General features: G+C 35.2%; 1 protein-coding gene across 32 annotated transcripts in view; it reads right to left on the bottom strand.

The window, feature by feature from the left end:
* The window catches only part of Pum2 (pumilio RNA-binding family member 2), a 78,492-nt gene that overhangs the window by 12,773 nt on the left and 44,304 nt on the right, over nucleotides 1-21,415 (bottom strand). For 12 of the 32 annotated variants that reach the window (XM_006515279.3, NM_001160221.1, NM_001160219.1 and 9 more), the window contains 6 exons: nucleotides 20,698-20,823; nucleotides 18,004-18,146; nucleotides 15,632-15,764; nucleotides 11,034-11,177; nucleotides 10,662-10,955; nucleotides 6,302-6,538 (listed from right to left, as the gene is read on the bottom strand). In XM_006515279.3, the coding sequence (XP_006515342.1) occupies nucleotides 6,302-6,538; nucleotides 10,662-10,955; nucleotides 11,034-11,177; nucleotides 15,632-15,764; nucleotides 18,004-18,146; nucleotides 20,698-20,823 (1,077 nt within the window). The remainder of the gene's footprint in view (nucleotides 1-6,301; nucleotides 6,539-10,661; nucleotides 10,956-11,033; nucleotides 11,178-15,631; nucleotides 15,765-18,003; nucleotides 18,147-20,697; nucleotides 20,824-21,415) is intronic. The other 20 variants (NR_027670.1, NM_001160222.1, XM_006515284.4 and 17 more) reach the window with 5 other exon arrangements.

The raw sequence follows: 21,415 nt of genomic DNA, 5'->3' as shown, positions 1-21,415 counted from the left end.
GATTAAGTTTTGGTACTTGACAGTATGAAGTTCTTTTTAAGTGTATTTCTAGACTATTTGAGTATTCTTGGTTATACTTTTCCAACTAGATTTTCAAAATCAGCTAGTAAGTTCCTTCCTAAAAACCTGAAGAAAAAAAAAAACCCCAGTAGATTAAATGCACCCATTTAGTAGAAGAAAGTTGGTACCTTTGTAATACTTCCAACCCACAAAAAGTAGGAAAATAAAATGAAATGGAAAGGACAATGGAAAAAGAGGAAAGTAATAAAGTGGGAGTAAACGATTGTAATTACGTCAGCAAAGCTAGAAACGTAAAATCCATTTAAAGCAAATGCTCTCTCATCTACAAAATATTCTAAGGATATGCATTTTAAAACAGAAAAATTAGACTTATTTTTCTATCTCTTGTCCCATAAATCCTCTCCTCCACTTAAAAATGTAATGATTCAGACTAAGGCCAGCTGGGTGGTGGTGGCGCATGCCTTTAATCCCAGCACTTGGGAGGCAGAAGCTGGCGGATTTCTGAGTTCGAGGCCAGCCTGGTCTACAGAGTGAATTCCAGGACAGCCAGGAAAATACAGAGAAACCCTGTCTTGAAAAACCAAACCAACCAACCAACCAACCAACCAACCAACCAACCAAAAAACAATACAGAGTTAAGGTCAATGGAACATAGCAAAAAAGGTGAAACTACACGGGGGAAGACAATGACTGATAAAGTCAAAGGCTTGTAAGAAAATCCAAAAGATAATTGAGTTAAATTGAGGCAAACTGTAACCATAAATTTTTTTCCATGATACCCCTTTTCATATAGGAACTAGAAAATGCAGTGAGGACTGTGTTATGAAAGCATAGTTTCCACTACTAGACAATCAGTTACAAACATATTTCCAAACTCTTCACCTCCCCAAGTCTACACAACTGTATTCCTCATCTAAATGCTTAAGGCTTGCATTTCTCAGACTTTAGATTATTCATGTAGATAGATTCAATGTTGAGTATTCTTAGGCTGATAATTTGAATGGAAATGTTCCAATAACAGAGACTTTTGAGTCCAGTGAAAGATTCAGGTTTTGGTAAGATGCCCAACTTGTACTAATTTAATTAAACAAGTGCCTTGAGTGATCTACTGCCAAAGTACATCAGTCAAGTACTCTCTCTTAAATCTGTGATCATCTTAACTAAATTAATTGAAGAAAACATTCACAAACATTGGAACCAATGTCACAAAGGTGCTTAAAGGGTTTGATGCTTAATTTTCACTATCAGTTTTACCAGATTTGGATTCAAATAGGAGACAGACCTCATGGCTTCTCTGTGAGGGTGTTTCCAGGGAGGTTTATATCTGAGGAAAACTATCCCTGAATGTGGTCATCACCATTCTATATTCTGTGTTTTCAGAATTAACAAAAGGGGATGCAAAACTAGCATAACTAGTCATGTCTCTCTGCATCCTGACTCTGCAGTCAGCTATCCGACTACCATGATGCCATGACTCCTCTGCTATAAAGGATTATATGTTCAAACCAGTTAAAATAAACTCTTTCCCCCTATTGCTTCTGTTGATGATCTGATTATAACTCTGAGATAAATAACTAAATAACAAAGATAATAAACAAAATTATAAGGACAAAAGTAAAATCATTCAGTCTTGAAACCAGAACAACCAAAACTCAATAAATTTTTATGTGTAGCCATGTGTGGTAGTGCACAACTTTACTCCCAGTACTCAGGAGGCAGAGACAGAACTCTGAGCCCCCAGGCCAGCTAGAATCACACGGTGTTAAGACCCTCTTATAAAAACAAAATTTTATACAGAAAGCCAATCATAAATTGTCCCACAAAACAAAATTTTATAACTTCTTTACATTTAACCCTCCCATGAGCAAGACAGACATCTTGAAGAGTTGTAACAGTACCTTAGCATACATGAGAACTGATATATAATCTTCTGAGAGCTGACTGTGATGTTCTACTTCCTGACTGTGAGTTGCCCATCTAAAGTTGCAGAAGGTACACACTTGAACTTTAAAGGTGCTTAGGCAGTATCTCTCAGGGAAATCTCAAGAATAACTAAATTGAGAAAGGAATCTAGACGTCTACTAATATTCTATACAAAAACAAACAAAAAAAAAAAACAAAAAAAACAAAAAAACCCCACAAAACCTTAGGAAACAAGATCTTCAAGATAATGTAAATATTACTTCCTGAAAGGCTAGTTAAAATACAGTACTCAAACACTTTAAAAAACTATATTCCATTCCTTATGTAAGAGCATAATAGAAAAGGAATAATATCACAGGTCAGAACTGTAGGTTGGCATCAATTCTTTCAGTTACTCTTACAAGTCTTAGGAGCTTATTTACTCTTTAATTTGTTTGTTTTAAATGGATTTGTCATTGAGCCAGTCTATGTCAACATTAAGGATGAAATGACAAATATGAAGATGTTTTAGCGAAAAACAAAAGACTAATGCTATTTAGTTAACACTTCAATATATTTCTATTGTTTTTATGCTCTTATTAACAATCATACTTAAACATAAAAATGGAAGACAATCTTACATCTAACTTGGCCATACTTGTTCACTCTTATACATTTCCTCTAAAAGGAGAGTCTGAATAAGTCTGTTAAAGCCAGCAATTCTTAGCAAATAACTTTGGGGGGGGGGGAAATCATAACAGTAAATAATGCTCCATTTTTAAATAGAAAATGTTCTGATTAGGAGAAGAAAATACATTCTAGAATGTGTGATCCAGAGTTAATGTTTTCCTATTTACTTTACATAAATGAATCTCCACAATTCTGAGCCACCTTCCAATAAACTAGTATCACTGAGTTCAAAGTTCACAGTATACATTTTATTCTCTTTTCTTGGGGGTGGAAGCACATATCTTGAGAAGTCATTTAGTCTGGCAAAACCAAGGAAGGCCATGCAAAATGGTGCTTTATACCAAAGAAGTCCCAAATTTATCTAAATACTAAGACCATAACCATTAGCCAAATTAGAAATTACTAACATATTTTAAGTTTGTTTTCCCTAACCTAAAAAGTGGTGATATAGAATTGGTCTAAGGAGGCCAAGCACAGTACAACTAATGGTTTAAAACTGACACTAACTAATTATTCATTCTGAGAGTTAGAAAATAAAAGAATGAGGCATTATCCTAACCACTATAGGAATAACAACCTTTTAGGGTAACCTTTTAAGTTATAAAGAAAAATTCATCATAGAGAATTTATAGATTGATAGTATTAGAGCCACAACTTTTCATAAACCCTGAAGAAATATTTTAGGCACTGGCCATAAGGTGTTAAAACACCATGTAGACTAGACTGGTAGTACTACAACCATATGTATCTTGATTCAATATAACACAACAGAAAGTGCCCATAACTGCACCTTGCCAAAAGAAACCATTTACAGGAAATACCAAGTAGGCATATGCTTACCACCACCATAGGAAAGCAAGCAGCAAACTCAAGAATGTGAGAAATTCAACAGGACAATTTCTTTAACAAATGAATGAAACAAAACAAGAAAAAAAAAGTGGGGAAACAACTATAAATAAAAAGACAATTAAACTTAAAAGACTGTGACTCAAATGACTGATATTTAAGCCAACCAAGCAGACCAATCAATAAGAAATTAAAGTATGATAACAATGTTATAGGTATAGTGTTAGAAAACCTGATTTTATACTACATATTGAAAAGCTAAAACTATTTTTCGGTCTTCTAAGCTCAATATACTAAAAAACATAGATTCTGAATATAAGTTTTTATTTTAAAAATATTCAAAACTTATGAACTAAAATAGCTCTCCAATAAAAGTGACTCTAGCAAGTCTAATGATATCTACTGATTAAATATTTACTCTGAAAAGAAAGTCTTTTTACAAGGAGATTGCTGCTTTGGGCAGTTTCTGTGGGGTTCAGACAACTACCATTATCAAAAGGAGAGATGAGTTTTTAAGTCTCATCAAGAACTTTGGGAATGTTGATCCTAAGAACCACTCATAACTATAATAGTTGTATATTCATCATTTCAAATCTTGGTCTAACCGAGAATTAGTTTTAATCAATTCTAGTAAAGCAGGGAGATTTACTCTTTTTGATATAGGGGCCTTGCTAAGTTTCCTGGCTAACTTTAATTTGGACCTTAGCCTCTGAAGTAAGTAGGATTACAAATGCATGCTACTATGTCTTCACAGGGAAGAATCTTATGCAGGCCAAGTAAATAAAATGATTTATATAAAATCAAATATGTAAATTCTACTCCCAAAGTATTTTACATATCAGCAATCTTGATACTGACTCACAAAGAAATCTAATTCAATGATATAGAGTTCAAAATTACTTTCTAAATAACTGAGGCAGCAAACGGAGAAAGATCATTATTAATGTGAAGTCAGCTTAGTCTATGCAGCAAATTCTACGTCAGCCAGGCCTTAATAGCAATACCCTGTTTTAAAAAAATAAACATTTTTAATGTCACAAAGCATAGAAGCTTTGTATCATTGTTAAATCATAAGAAAGTAGAGAATAGATTATTTTCATAAATAGTGTATAAAGAGTAAATTCATGAAACCTAAGGTATTTTCAATTTGGTGGGGAAACATTTCAAGTAACATGACTAGAACTAGGGGAAAGTAGGGACTAACAAGAGAAGATATTATAGGTAATTACTCATTGCAATCAGAACGAGTTTGAGCATCTAATTTCCAACTGAAGCTTTGGGTGTAACAGTACTAGGTATAACATAGGACTCTTGTTCAGATATGATTTCCCACAACTGACTAAAATTCTTTCTCTAAGTAATTAGGCCAAATTCTTTACTGTCTAAAAAAGAGAGAGACACATCCACACTGTAGTGCAATTACAGACACCTAAAAAGTCATATATATTCAATTTATTAGCAAGTTATATAAAACGAGTCTATTTATACAGGTTCTAAGTAAACAAACACACACAGTAACAGTTAACAGAACCTGATCTGCAACTTACCTATGAAAAGATGACAGGACACAACAAATATAATTTTTACAAACACAAAACTATTGGGATACACCTGTCTTTTTTTCTTTGTCTTTCTTTCTTTTTTTAAAAATTTGCTTTTGGGTTTTCGAGAGTTTTCTCTGTGTAGCTCTGGCTGTCCTGGAACTCAGATATCCACCTGTCTCTGTTTAAAATTAAAGGCATGTACCACCACACCCAACATTTTTTGGTCCTTTGTCCCAAACTTAATACATTTCAAAAGCATGTCTTATCAAACAGCTCTTGTGACTAAGACAGTTGGTAACAGAGGCTCAGGCTATAAACTACGTAAGTCTATGAACAGGGATGTAAATCAGACCTCAGGACCCTATCTGAATAAACTAACTGGTACATATTCAAAAGAGCAAATCCTCCAAAGCGCAAAAATTTCAGAATTTGGGTGGGATGCAGGACCAGAATCTTCGATGTAGTCTGTTCATAATAATGTTACATTTTAAAAATCACAAGATAGCTTAAATATTTCTAAGCAACAGAACCATTTAGTTTCAGCTGTACTTAAAAATAATCACAAAAATCGATAGCTTAATTTTTAATGGCAGAATTCTTTGATAAGACAGGGATTCATATACAGCTAATAATGTCTAAAAAGTCTTCAAAATATACTGTTTCCCTCATGGACAAGTACTTCCTAGAAGAGGAATAAAGGATAACCACCAATTTAATAATCTGGAGGTGAGAACAATTTTTAAATAGATATAGAAATAAAAGTCCTAAATGTTTCACCTTTAGGAATATAACACGCTCAAATCATTTTTCCCTTTTAACATATTCAAAAGAGAAGCCTATTAACTTCTCTAATGTGCACACAGTAACTGATATTCTCTGATATAACTTGTGGTAAAATGGCCAATACTGTACTAAATTATTTACATCCCATTACTATAATATAATTTTCTTATGGTGTGCAAAAACTTTTGACAGTAAAAATTTCTCTCACTATTACGTCTATTTTTGACTTTCAGATGCTCTAGAACACATAAATCAAAAGCACAGACAAGAAAACATACACCATTGTATGCCATAAAAGAACATAAAGTACAAAAGAGGGTCTTTACCTTACTGTACATTAGACCCTCACTTTGAATTTCAGGAAGTAGAACTTTTTCAAAAGGCTAGTATCTAAAAGCAAAAGCAATTTGGCATGTTTTATCCAACATTCAATATTTTACATATATTATAAACACACACACAAACACACATACATGTATACATACAAATAAAAAGGGTTTTGGGTTTTTTTTTACCTAAATGCAAACTGGATGAGGATCCATGTGATGAAAGTGATGGCGGTGGCGTAAGTGAATGTCCTGGAGTTTGGCTTGGCAGAGGCATGCCTATTGGACTTGGAGAGGAGGAAAATCCCAGACTATTGTAAAATGGTTGCCCTATGGGTGCTAGGCTGCTACTAGATCTTTTGTACAAGTCAGAGCTAGTAGATAGAGACTCTCTCCTTGTGGCACTACTACTTGCAGAACTGCCAACTGAAGAAGAAATAAAAAAAACCCTAATTACATACAGTGTTAACTGAATAGAACCTATTCCCAACCAACTCTTGCTGGGCAATAATAGAAGTGATCACAATAATTATTTTAGAAACATTATGGAGATGATAATTATTGTGATAACCATATATAACAACTTATTAATCATAAAAGGGTATAAATGCACCCCAATAAATAAGCAATCCTTAACAGAGCAGTTATATGATTCATTATTTCACACATATTTTACCACCGACACATGTAGTTACTGTGCTTTAATACCCTGGTATGATTTATAAACTCTGAATTGCAAAGTTGTCTGTTTTAGGTCATAAAAAAGATTAAACTCCAATAAGGTTTACTTTGGTATTATCCTGATATCTGGAACCTGGTTTTTAAGATTTCAGCTCAATGCCAAAAGAAGATTAATAAATAGAGTATTCATAAATTTCCCTCACCAGTCATATCTTAGATTTTAGCTGTGTCCAAAATAAAGCCCATATTGGCCCGAATATTACTAGCTGGCTGTGAAAAACAAGTGGGAACTAACTTCTCAGTATTGTTCGTATAATTTGTTAAACAGAAAAATCTCAACCACCAAATTTTTTCTCGGAAAATTAATGCCTCTCTTTACTGGGCCACACTAAAACCATGCCTGTGTCTCTTACCCTTCAGGATCCTTCGTTTTTTAAGATTTCTAGAACTGGCCTCCTGAGCTCGTTATTCCCAAGTTCCCCCTACCCCTCAGCTAGCTAGGAGTGCATGCTAGGAACAACAGTCTGGCTGTAAAGCAGCATGCACGTGTACAATCAAATCCTTTACTGAGTATGCAAAGGCCACGTCCCAAATTTCTATCACTTATAACCAATATTTTCAATTAAGTTTCATTCTTATTTTGAAACATCAGTCTCTTTTAACCAAACACCTTTCATGAAACATTTTTTCACCTAGGAACAAGGTCTACTTTCCCCAATAAGGACAAGCTCTATATTCGGACCAATATGGCAATTCTTTCCAAGGAATTGTAAAGTCTACTAAGTCTTGGTTTTTATATTGTAAGTCATATACAAGTAACTCATACATGTATATAATAAGTAGGTCACACCTAACATGGATTAAAGAAAACAAATAGAGAACATAATAAGCAAGCTGAGCTTCTAACAGATAGAAACCGTGATTATCCAGGTTTTGTCAAATTCAAATACCTATATAGAAAAGGGGGTTGGGGGTAGTGACAACTGCACAGGCAAAAGGTTATACTGCAGTAGTGACTTTCATAGCATCCAATGCAGTTTCTAAAATACTGACTATGTCTCATGGAACAGTTAACATTTTAAGACCTTACATATGATTAACTAGAATCAGTAAGGACACTATATGTACTATAATAGTAAAACTAAATTAAACCTTAATGTAATAAACATTTTTTGTTTGGTATTGGCAAAATGTCAATATGTGCTATATCAAATATGCTAATTTAAAAGGACACTGTCAAAGTGATCGCTTGAAGTGTATATTACCTATTATACTTATCTCAGACTCCTATTTATTTTAATAAGCAATTTAACTGATAAGGAAGGTTATTGGCTCTTTAGAGCAGCACCATTATCATTCCTTGGCCAAATAAACCAAAAGAAACTGGCTGTGACACACGTAATGTATTCCCCGAAAACAGAAATCAAGATAAATCTTAAAAAAAAAAAAAATTTTTCAGAAATTACTTCAAAATATAAAGAGGTTCTTTAAATTTTGTCCTGTCTGTAAATTACATGCAACATTGACAAAATGTACCTAAGATACTAAGTAGGTAGACAAATGCTGGAATCACAACTCATTCATCAACTATGCATATGATATTAAATCACAAACTTTCAATTAAAATATCACTTTAGAATTAACAGGTCATTAAAAAAAAACAAACAAACCATGATTTAATTGTTATATCAGAGTAGCTACCACTGCCTGCCGCATTTGATATTACTCAAAAATAAAACTATCATATTGGTAAGGAGAGTTATGTAAAAACAGACAACTATGTCTTTTAGCTTCTGCTTATGTATGCAATTGTGTGACAGGGCAGTAACAGGTGTAAGTACATATGTATAGCACTTGAATGGACTCTCACAAAAAGTCAAAAAGAATGGAGAAGATGAAATTTATCTAGAGGCATTTTTAAGTGCCAAGTGTAATGCTCCCTTCTTTTTACTTATTAATTTAACTTGTAAGTTAATTTTTATATTATACTGGGAATGCACACCAGACAACCACTCTAAGCCTGAGCTGTATGCCTAGTCCTAATATTCCTAATAGCAAGATAAAATTAGTTCCCAGACCGGGCAGCAGAATTCAGCATGTGATGCTCAAAAGTGAGTAAGGCATGAGTGCTCTAAGGGGAATTCCTAACTCTGAGACAGACGGGAATCTCAAGAACAAATGAATACAGTGATCTAGAAACCTGCACCAGCGCATCAATAGCATACATTAGAGAAAAGAATATGGTGTTTATCAAAGCTGTTTTTCCCCAAAGGATTATAAGGGGACAATAGCTGTAATTTAGAAACTACTTTATGTCCAGGATGTTTATATTTTAAAGTGTATGTTCTATCAGTTTTGCTCAGAACATTTAGGATTCTTTTGGGATAATGTCTTAATTGGGTTAGAATCAAAGAATAAGACTCATGGGAGTACATCATCTGGACATAAAAATAATCAACTCGAAATAAGTAGAAATTTTAAAGAATTGGACAGGAGAGTTGGCTCAATGTCTAAGAACACTGGCTGCTCTTCCAGGGGACACAGGTTTTAAACCAGCATCCATGTGATGGCTTACAACCAACTCCAGTCCCAGAGGATCTGATCCCTCTTCTGGCCTCCCTGCACACATGTAGTGCAAAGACATACATGCAGGCATAACACCCATATACATAAAATAAAAAATTTAAGAGCGTTAACACAAAGTCCAAATTGACCAGATGTGCCCTACGCTGTAGTACTTCTGTAGACAACACTGTTAGGCAAGTGAAGCATTCCTGTACTGTATTTCTTGAAACTGAAAGTGCCTTTTACTCCCTACAAGTTTATAGCTGTTCTACAAAGATGAATATTAGTTCAGAAGACACGTCAGGAAAATGGCAAGCACCTGATAACTAGTACTGCATTAGTTTTGCCACTTTATTTCTGTTCTGGGGGGAGACAGTGTTTCATGAAGCTAGGTTTGTTGCAAGCTCATTGTAAAGCCAAAAATGACCCTGAACCTCTGATTCTTATAACTCTACCTTTTTAAGAAATGGATAATAAACTTATGCCACCACATCCAGTCTAGGCTGTGCTACAGATCAAACCTAGGGCTTTGTGCACACTGGGCAAGCACTCTACCAACTGAGCTACACCCCCAGACCAATTTTATCATTTTCCACATCAGAAAAAAATTTGAAGTGATAAGAAAACAAATGGAAAATGATTAGGGATTCTACAAGTATTAAATATAAACATTAAGTATTTTAGAAAAATCCCTTGAAGTCCAAATTTGTATCTGTGCTCTCTTGAAAGTTATCAATTACATATAAAGAACTAGAGTATGCTATCCTTACCTAATGTGAGACTGTTTTAAAATTATGATTTCTTAATCCAAGTAAGAAACAATCTATTACATTATTTTTAATGAAAAAAAAAGTAAGTTATTTTAAGTATACTGGGACTCTTATGGGACTCTAGTGATTCAACATTTATTTAGATATTAGGCCAAATACAGAAAACCATAATTAGCTACCCAAACCTAGTACGACTGTACCATCCAATAATGACTATTGTTCTTTTTAAGTTATCCAAATTTTAGGATGGCCATGTATTAAACTCCTCCAACATTATGGGGAATAAGGAAGAAATAGTGATTAGCAAAATATAGAGTACCAAATTTTTAAATGCTGGGGGAAGGGGAGTATGGGCTTGCTAGAATGAGCTAAACATTTATAAATGACTGAAAGATTTACAGGAATTCTGTAAAATTAAACTAACGCCTCATACTTTATTCCTATCCCTCCTACACTATGTTATTACTGCTTGTCTTTATATTAAAAATTCAAATACCTCAAGTATGCTTAGCAAAGTTTTTAAACAAACTTACCTGATGAGCCAAATCCACTGAGAGCTGAGCCTATAGCAGCTCCTAAAGAGCTACCACTTCCAAAGCCAAGAGACGCACTTCCAGGTTGGCCAGGTCCATGAGAGAATAAAGAGCTGCTCTGGGAGCTGTTAGTCAAAGAGCTGCTCCCATAAAATGAATTAGACTGCAGGTTAGTGCTTGGTTGCTGCTGCTGCTGCTGCTGCTGTGGTGGCTGAGTGCCAATTGGCCGAAACAGACCATTTGTGCTGCCTGTAAGACTATTTGCAGTTCCTCCAGCTGCTGCTGCTGCTGCTGCTGTAAAATAATTTCAGAAACTTCTTGAAACTACTCAGAAAAGTACCTAAAATCTCTAAAAATGTCAGTCATGCTTACCAGCTTGTGCTGCTGTTGAACTTATTAAGACAGGTGTTGGAGCCATTAATCGTACTGGAGCTCCAAGGCCAGTTCTTGCTCCGGGGCCAACCACTAAGGCACCAGTCTGATCATAATAGGCAGTTGGAGCTAGTACTTGATAGCCTAGATAACATTAAAATGAGTATTTATTAATGAAAACACTTTACAACATAAAACATGAATACTTTCCCTTATATTCGTGTTTAGTCAATGATTTCACATTATTACTACTAAACCTCTGAATACAGATGGAAAAACCACATCTGAGGTATTTTAAAAATGTGTTTATCAGTCATGTCTTTTACTTACAGATTATGAAAAGAATTATTTTCTTAAAACAGAAGCTATAGGCTTCCAAGAACTAAGTAATAGAAAAATATCACCATTTGGTCAGTTATGAAGAGACAGGCTAGAAAGACTAGAGGAAGTAAATTAGAACACAATTTAAAAAAAAGGCTTGTCTAAATTTTAGAGCAAGTACATTATCAATAAATTCACTTAGAATTTCACTTGTAAGCATCACTTTAAAATCTTAAAATATGAGGGTTAGAAAAATGGCTCAGAGGCTAGGAGCACTTGGTTTTCCTGCAAAGGACACAAGTTCAGTTTCCACTACATACATGGCAGCTTATGACCAATTTCAAGGGGTCAAGCATATAGAGTCAGGCAAAAATACCCATACACAGAAAATAAAACATATCTTACTTTTATTTAGTTTTTCAAGACAAGGTTTCTCTGTGTAATGCTGGCTGTCCTGGAACTTGCTTCTTGGCCTCTGCCTCCCGAGTGTTGGCATTTTTTTAAAAAAGGGTCTGTGAGACAGATCCAGCCTGGTCTTCATAGTGGGAGCCAGGTCAGCTACAGCTACACAGTGAAACCCTGTTTCAAACCCCTCCCCAAAAGTTTAAAAAATTTTAAAAATATAATCTGAGAAGACAACTTAGGATCACTAAGAGTCAACCTGTAAAGACTCTCACAGAGGCCTTAGTTTTATTGTAGGTTTGTGTATGAGGTAGATGACATTTTTACATTTATAAAAAACACCAGAAAATGCAGTTTACTTCTAAGCAGTTCTTTCTCAAGAGAATTTCTCCTCTGAATCAAAACTACACAAATGACATTTGACATTTTCCCAAGGGCCATACATTAAAAGTACTGCTCCAAAGGCACAGAAGACAATTTAACTGTGAGTAACAGCTATTTTGGGGCAATAGGGTTTTAACTCTCTCCTGGAGCTCAGGTTGAGAAGGTTCGCCTTTCACAGTGACAAGAGCTTGACAACTGACTTCCTTCAAGGGGGGGGGAGGGGACGACACTGGGTCAAAATCTCCTCTGACTATTTCTCAGAGTGTGTCTCCCTGCCAGATGTTTCACCTTCTAATTCAGCCTCAGATTATTGGCCACCAGCTTTTAGGAACTAAGGAGAGGTAACTAGCCATATGGCAGATAACGAATAGTCTAAACATTAAATAAGCTACAAACTACTGGGAACAAGCCTAGCTATTTAGGCACTTTTTAATAAATAATAAGCCTCTGAGTCATTATTCAGGAACTGAGATATGGGTGGAAAAGCCCAAAGTTACAAATGGCACCCATCATTGTTGTATTCCAAACTTAGCTAAAAATCCCAACTTAGAACAAAAGATCCAGGTATGCCCCTGGTGGAAAGGCAGGGAACAATCACCTCTTAGAGCAGTTCCCAGCCAGGCAGAAGATATTCTTTTTAAGAGAGACTCAACCAGAGCCTTAGTACATTTCCCAGGTGACAGAGGGACTGAGCAACCTGGGCCCGTGAGAAATCAGTGTGTGAAGCCTGCAATGGCCTGGAGCCAGAAGAGGCACAGGCCACCTTTTCAGAGTGGGTAGAAGTCATATGTGGGCCCTCAGGAAAATCCTGCTGGTCCCTCCAGGGGAGAGAAGGACCAACAGGAGGGGCAGAGCCAGCAGCCTGTGCAATGTGGCAGAGAGTAGCTAAATGTCAGAGACATGGCAGATGCCAGCTACAGACACTGCAGACAACGGGAAAAGCTAAAACAAACAAACAAACAAACAACAGACTTGGTAAGATATTTGGGAAGTCCTTAAGGAGAAAGTTAGAGATTAAAAAGAAAAATATTTTGTGTTAAAAAAAATGAAAAACATGACACAATGCATCTGAGTCCCATATGACTTTGTTTCACATATCAATGTACAAATAATTATTTTTTCAGAAACAACAACAATTTTAGATGTCCCTTTAAAAAGATATCAGAATAAAGCAGACTTAGAAAGGGAAAGGACTAAGGAATGGATAATGAGATTAAAGGATTCTTTAGATCAGAATCAGGAATCCTCAGTGCATTCTTATGTTGTCTACAACAACAGCATAAGGGGAGTTCCAGATGAGAAAAATCCACAAAGGCTTGAGGAAAATATACTGAGTTAAAAATACAGATTCTGTTTAATGAAGTCACCTTAGAACAATGTCATACAATACTTTGTTTCATTTTGTAGAATTTGAAAATGTAAAATATTTACATGTATTAATACATCATATAGTTGATGCCAAATTCAGAATTCCAAGGGGCTTCTGCCTTGAGTTTTAAAAAGAAATAATTCTAAGATTGCACATTTATTAGAGATGGTGGCTATACCTTTACAGACTGAAGCTGATGATGCTTTGACATATGTATCCAATAAAATAGAACAGTTTTTTAAAATATTATAGGGTAAAACATATACATCTTACAAATATACCTTACAAATGTACAGGTTAAACAACTGTAAAAAGATCTAACTATGCTTTAAAGGAAATACAGGACAGAAAGGGGATATGGGATCTCTCAGAGATAGATTAAATACTTTATCCACTTTATTTTTTAAAGATCAATTAAGACATAACATAGCTGCTGAAATACACTGAAAGAACTGTTAGATCAGCCTATGTATGTGAAAACCTCAGAATGAAAAGAAAGGAATGTGTTGCATTGAGGAAGAGGTTTTGCCTGTTTCAATAGGGAAAAAAAAAGCTGTGGATTCCATCAAAAGTAGTGAAAATTAGATTTAACCAGAGCAGACATACTGAAGATCTTGGCAACAGAAACAAAGGAAGAAACCAAGAAGAAAAATAAAACAGATAAAGTATATACACTGATCCCTTTATGTGGGAACAGGTTTGAAACTGGCTAAAATTTGGATATCTCAAGCCAGGACTACAGCTATGCCCAGCCTGTAAATCTTGTTGGTTACAGAGTTCTCAAGATTTATCATGCCATCCTCTGTATGGCAAGGGTAAAAATTTATATTATAAATTGGATATATAGTACAAACAGACTTATAAAATTTGATGCCTTTTCCCTAATCTGAACACAAAGAATAATCTTTAGTTGAATTGTACACACTGCACATTCCATACATGTTAATGCAAAAATGTATATTAATGTTGAAAGATTCTACGTTTGCAGAACAAAAGAACCAGACATCAAAGAAGACAAGGCAAAACTAATCCAGGCTAATATGTAAGGCTGGATAGGCCAAATGATAGTAACAAAAGAGAGATTGGATTCTTAAAGTATCTGTTGAGGATCGATGTAGCTATGAGGGTAAGTAAAGGGGGGACTAAGTATTGCTATTTTCTGATGCAAATTTTTGTAAAAGGCGTAGTGTTTACAATGAAGCAGAGATAAAAATAAAAATACAAAATTTACTATGCCCGTATTTCCCAATTTATTAACATGAAATTCTATAGGTTCTTTTCTTTCTAAAAACATGTATAGATGTTTGGCTTGCATATAAGTCTATATGCCACACACATGTCTGCCACCATGGTACTAATAATGGCAGGAAAGGGAGTTGGATGTCCTAGAACTAAAATGACATAATAGTGAGGTATGTATGGGTGCTGGGAGTCAAACTGGGAACACTCCATAGGAGCAATCTGCTCTCTTACTCACTGACCCATCTTTCCAACTTCTCCTGGCTTTTTGTGATATGTAAATTTCCCTGACATTAGGTAACTGTGTGTGATGATAAATTTTAGTTATCAACTTGACAATCTAGAATCAGCTGGGAGAATGTCATCTTAAAATGTGAGAGGTTGTCTTACTATAATAATTGAAGTGGAAAGATGCTGTGGTTCACACCAGGAACAGTTTAAAAAAAACAAACAAACAAACAAAACCAACAACAAAAACCCTTGATAACTGTGTTAAGAATTTTGCTATATTGTCATTCCCAAAACTGGACTTCTCAAAAAAAAAAAAAAATTGATTTCAAAGATTAGTATCTGGATCTGAGGGGTTTGTGTTTAAGACAGGGTTTCTTTGCATAGCCCCAACTGTCCTAAACTCCCGTAAGACCAGGCTGGCCTGAAATTCACCACCTTCACGCCCCAAGTGCTGGGATCAAAGACATGGACCATCACTACCCAGATGGATTCTGAGTTTGCAATAATATATTAATAAATAGTCAAAGCTTCAAAGATTCTGAGTTGGTCACTCTTCACCTAACATTTTAAATCTCTTGAGCTTCCCCTTCCCACCCTCAAAATCACCCCCCACCCCACCCCCAACTACAGTTATATCAAACTACTTATATACCTGGCATGCCTGCAGCAAGACTCTGACCAAAAGCCAAAGTTGGGTTTGCAGCTGCTGCAAGTGACTCTGCTTGCTGCCCTTGTTGGCCCTGACTTGGAGTAATAGGACGCTGACCTGCTCCAGGACGAAGAACCTAGAAAGGACAAATAACTCAGTTAAAAGGAATATAGCAACAAATTCATCTTAGACAACTATATACATATCACAGTAGAATTTGGATATTTTTTGGAAAGTAAAATATAAATTTAACATGAAAAGTTATAAATAATTTCCACCATAAAAACAAAGAAACAACACTCCTGGTTCTTGACAACTACAATACTCTATAAAGTAACACTGAGAGTGTAGCTCTTTGAGTAACTTATTTCTAATATTTATACTCTCCTTTTAAAAGATCCAACTAAAGGTGAAATGGCTAAAGAGCTAAATTACTTAATTTAAAAATGTTATTTATTAAAATTTATTTAAATTATTTTCTAAGGCTGAACACTGAAACATGAGACGTTTAAGGGAATTCACCTTTATGAGACTGTGATGTGAAGCCAAAAACCAAACCAACAAACAAAAAACTCACCAAAAACCAAAACACACAAAAAAATTTTGGAACTCAAGGAAAATTTAGCTTTAGAACTTGTTAAAACATAAAACTTATGTGTGAAAAATAACAAACTTCAAAGTAAGGTAGAAAGCTCTTAAAATAATAAAACACAAGCGCAGGGCGTGGTGGTGGTGGCGGCGGCGGTGCACGCCTTTAATCCCAGCACTTGGGAGGCAGAGGCAGGCGGATTTCTGAGTTTGAGGCCAGCCTGGTCTACAAAGTGAGTTCCAGGACAGCCAGGGCTACACAGAGAAACCCTGACTCCAAAAAAACAAAAAACAAAAACAAAACAAAACAAAAACAAAAATGATGAAATTAATAATACATTTTACAAGTATTCAAGCAATTCCTGGTAGAGCAAACTCTTTCCTGGTAGGGCACACACAAAAGATAAAAGATACGGGTTAAATAAATTATTAAATGATGTTATGATATGATATACAAAGGCTGAGCTAAACAATACCTTCCACAGAACATCAATATGGCATTAAAAGTATTATAGAGGGGCTGGTGAGCTGGCTCAGTGGTAAAGAGCACCAACTGCTCTTCCAAAGGTCCTGAGTTCAAATCCCAGCAACCACATGGTGGCTCACAACCATCCGTAATGAGGTCTGATATTCTCTTCTGGAGTGTCTGAAGACAGCTACAGTGTACTTACATATAATACATTTATAAAAACAAAAGTATTATAGAAAATTCCTAACAAAAACTACCTAACAAGCAAGCAACAAGGTATTTAATTTGCTTTATAGAAATACCATGAACACAGCAGCCAGAATTCTCACTTAGCAACATTGTGTTTACATTTATCAAGATAATTTTAATTCAGGCCCTTTCAAAAATTGTCTCTGAAGGCACAGACTGGAGGATCACTGGGAGTGGCTTTATAGTAAAGCTCTGTGGAAAAAACCTCTACCTAATTAATATTTTATTTGAGAAATTAAAAGCACCCTTTAATGAAAATGTCTCATCTTTTAGTGATTAACAGCACACTTGTATAACTACTTAGACATCTGTAGACAAATGAAGGAGCAAGCTCTTTGATATAGACATCAAGAATGTTTATTTTGATGTTTCTTGAAACAAGGCCTAATTACTCAAGATGGGCTCGCCTCAGTTTCCCCATAGTGATGGGGATTACACTTAACACCACATCAGGTGTATTAGCAACTTTTAAGAATCAATTAAAAAAAAAAAAAGAAGGATCGATAAAAATAAGCTTTTGGGGATGGTGAGAAAGTTCAACGGTTAAGAGCGCTGGCTGCTTTTCCAGAAGTCCTGAGTTCAATTCCCAGCACTCACATGATGGCTTGAAGCCATCTATAAAGGGGTCTAATGCCCCCTTATGGTATACAGGTGTACATGCAGACAGAATACTCATACGATTAAAAAAAGAACATAAATAAAAAATAAGCCTTAAAATTACTTGACTTTTGAAGAAAGTAAAATAATGAAAACAGGACACACCAAAGCATTGTTTTAGGGTTTTGGTTTTTTCCCAGACAGGGTTTGCTTGTGTAGCCCTGGCGGGTCTGGAATTAGCTCTATAGAACAGGCTGGCCTCAAACAGATAAATGCTAGGATTAAATAAAGGTGTGTGCCACTATTGCCAGACCACACCAAACCTTTAAATGCTGATCAGAAAATTAAAAGTCAGTAAGTAGTTGCATATCAACTATATATTAAGTACTATCATGCTATGTACTGAGGAATGGACTGTATAATATAATTAAATAATAAAGACTCCTTTATTATTTCACAAAGAAAGGCCTACCTGCTGCTGTCCAGGCTGAGCTTGTGATGCTGCTTGCTGGTTGGCTGTGTTGCTTGCCGCAGCTGCAGCTTGTTGCTGAAATAAATTGGCTGGATACACTCCCCATGGAACACCGTAATACTGAGGTGGAACCACTGCTGGACCTAAACCCCATATGGCCCATCAAAAGAAAAAAAGTCACTAAATTTTATATACAAGATCAGTTACCATTAAACTATAAAAGGAGACAAATCTAAGGCTTAGAGCTGAGCATATCTATTATAATGTTTCTCCTCACACTTGCTATTACACCACACTTTTTCTAATTCTTTTAAGACATGTCAGGTATGGGTTTGTTTTTGTTAAATTTGAGACATCGTCTCAGTTTGTAAACAACTAGTCTCAAACTCATAATGTCTTGCTGCAGATTCCCAATTACTTGCACCATTACAATACCCAGCTTACTGCTGCTATCAAAGACAGAACAAGAGTGCTCATGACAGCAGTGGCCTTACTGAATAGATTCAAGTAAAACACAAGGCTACCAATAAACTGACAGGACACTTACACACTCACATGTATTGACTGCCCATGTGGGTCTACTATAGACACAAATAACAAGGTAATACATTAGAAACCATAAAACTGTAACACTTAAAATAACTCATTAATTCAGTAAGAATAATTTTTTGATGTTAAATTTTTTAAACTATTACTTTGTAAGAAAACTAGGGAACCAGCTCACAGTGTATGAACTTTAAGCCTTTAAAGACATTTTTCCTATTGGAAACAGCACATCAACATCCTTACATGCAACTGAGTTATATGAAAACAGATGTGAGACATCAGTGGTCAGGGGAATGAACAAGTTGTCTAGTCGAGAATTAGATGATTCAAAAAGGGTGATAAAGAAAGCAAACTAAGGGGAAATAAAATCAACTGGTTTTGCTCTATTTTATTTTGCTTAAGATATTTGATTATATAGATTAATGAGTCCACCAAAAAAGTAGTTGAGTAAATGTCCTGATTTTTGACAGATACAACAAAATGTCAAATCAAATTAGGGCAATTAATTTGTTTAAAAACCCAACGTCACAGAGTTTAGGAGAAAAACAGAGCCCAGTATAAATATCAAATTGCTAAAATTAAAAGCACTTATAAACTTAAAGGCAAATATATTTCTAAAGATAATGATTTAAACACAACCTATAATAAAGATTGTCAGAACATAAAAAATTGCAAAACAAACAAATCAATAGAAAATTAAAGTGTGTAAAAACAAAACAAAACAAAACAAAACAAAAAAAACCCTCAAACTACCAAAAGCCTTTGTCTATTCAACACAGCCAGAAACTAGTGTGGAAGCTGAGCAAGAGGCCTAATCCGGAATAGTTCTGCACAAGTATACTAGGATTCTGAAGATTTAGCATGAAGAGCAATGCAAAATATAGATTTTAAAAATATTGATTAGGTGTTACAGTACTTTAGACATACTGGATCAAGTCAAATAAAATATACTACTGAATTACTTTATATTATGGCTAACTAAAAAAACTAATAAACTGTATTTTCTGGCTTATACTGCATTTCTGCTGAACAGTCACGGTGCTAACAAAAGGCTTAAGTTAACTAACTGTATGTACTAAATAACCTCTTGAAGATACTTCTTTCAGTCCTGTGGATAAATGTATATACACACACATATATAGGAGCATGCACAAACACACACACACATAAACAGACGACTACTAACATCAGCATATTAATATCTAGCTAAACAGCACCAGCAAACTATACATACTCATGGAATTATGTAGCACAACTTCTACATCAAAAGCTACTGACAGGTTTCTTTCAGTTTAATAGTTTAGACAGAAAAAAAAAAAAAAGAAGAAGAAGAATTAGCTTTCTTCTCTCACTTTAAAAGTATGTCTTACGTTTGGAAGCTGTCATTCTCCAAAAAGAGATGGACTATCCAACAGTCATAAATACTAACTGGTGACAATTATCTCTTAAAAGTCAGAAGTAGTAGTGACATTTTCAAAGTTATGCCACCAGAGGCATGCAAGTGAACCTAGGAATGACAGTAACACATTCTTGCCTCTACAAGCAATACAAACCATGCTTAAGGACTGAATTTATTTCTGCATCTGTAGCCAATTCAACCTAAATCAAATACCCCTAATGACTTTACACAAGACCATCAAAATAGTCTGTCAGTAAGACTGCACCTGACTAGCACGCAAGTTTCCCTTAACTTAAATAAGCAATTAATACACATTTGGCTTGAAGAGCACCTGTCAATAAAATTCCTTCCATACTGTTTGCACCCAGCTTGCTTGTAATACTTAAGAAATGTTTTAGATATACATTCTCTCCAAGAATTTCATCGACCTCCAAATTATTTCTGAAAAAATAATGTCGCTTTGTTTTGATTATTAGGATCAGTTATTTAAAATGAAGGTGTAGGTTCCACACTGTAGGATTTCTAAACTACAAACTAGAAATATAAACCAACTACACAAGAGTTATTGTTGCTGCCCTGTAAGTGTAATTGAAAAATGAACTCTCTTCAAATTTCAGTTTATTATGGAAAATATATTAGTTTCTCAGAAGAACTTCAAATTACTCATAGATTACCCCTCCCCCCAAAAAAAACCTTATATCAAGATTAAAACCAAGTTCATAACAAGCAACAAAGAATAAACAAGTTACCTGCTAATGTTGCTGCTGCAGCCAATCCTGCTGCAGTATACGGGTCAGTCCCTGGAGGAGCAGCACTAATAATATATGGATTTGGCACAAATGCAGCTGGAGCAAGGCCTGCTGAGAATACACCAGCTATATTTAAAAGGGTGAGAAATAATAAACGAAAATGTAAAGCATTTCTTCACAACCATTGTAATTCTGAATCTGGGGTGGGACCCCATACAATAAAGGTTTAAATTTTTACTGAATAACCCCATTTAGAACATCAGCTGTTTTATTAAACTTTTGGTCATCCTAAGTAGTTTGGATTTTGTCCTCAAAACAACAGAGAAACAAGAAAGAGTTTAAAGAGAGTTACTTTTAAAGCTTCTATGATTTCTGAGCTTAATATAAGCCCACACAGATTAGGTAAAAGCCAAAAACTATTGAAAATTCTGTCTTTGCAGTATTCTTTTTGTTGTTGTTGTTGTTTTGTTTTTTGAGACAGGGTTTCTCTGTCCTGGAACTCACTCTGTAGAGCAGGCTAGCCTCAAACTCAGAAACTCCCCTGCCTCTGCCTCTCAAGTGCTGGGATTAGAGGCGTGCACCACTACAGCCTGGCTGGTAGCCACAAGCCTGGCTCTTTGCAGTATTCTTATCAAAAGAGAAGAAATTTTTAGGCACTGACAATTACCATTCCTGAAAATGCACTGCTGCAAATGTGTCTTCTGGAAGGTAACCAAGA

Source organism: Mus musculus, chromosome 12 (assembly GCF_000001635.26).
Source record: "Mus musculus strain C57BL/6J chromosome 12, GRCm38.p6 C57BL/6J".
Classification (NCBI taxonomy): domain Eukaryota; kingdom Metazoa; phylum Chordata; class Mammalia; order Rodentia; family Muridae; genus Mus; species Mus musculus.
Note: the sequence above shows the minus strand (reverse complement) of the source record. Positions and strands in the feature narration are given on the sequence as shown.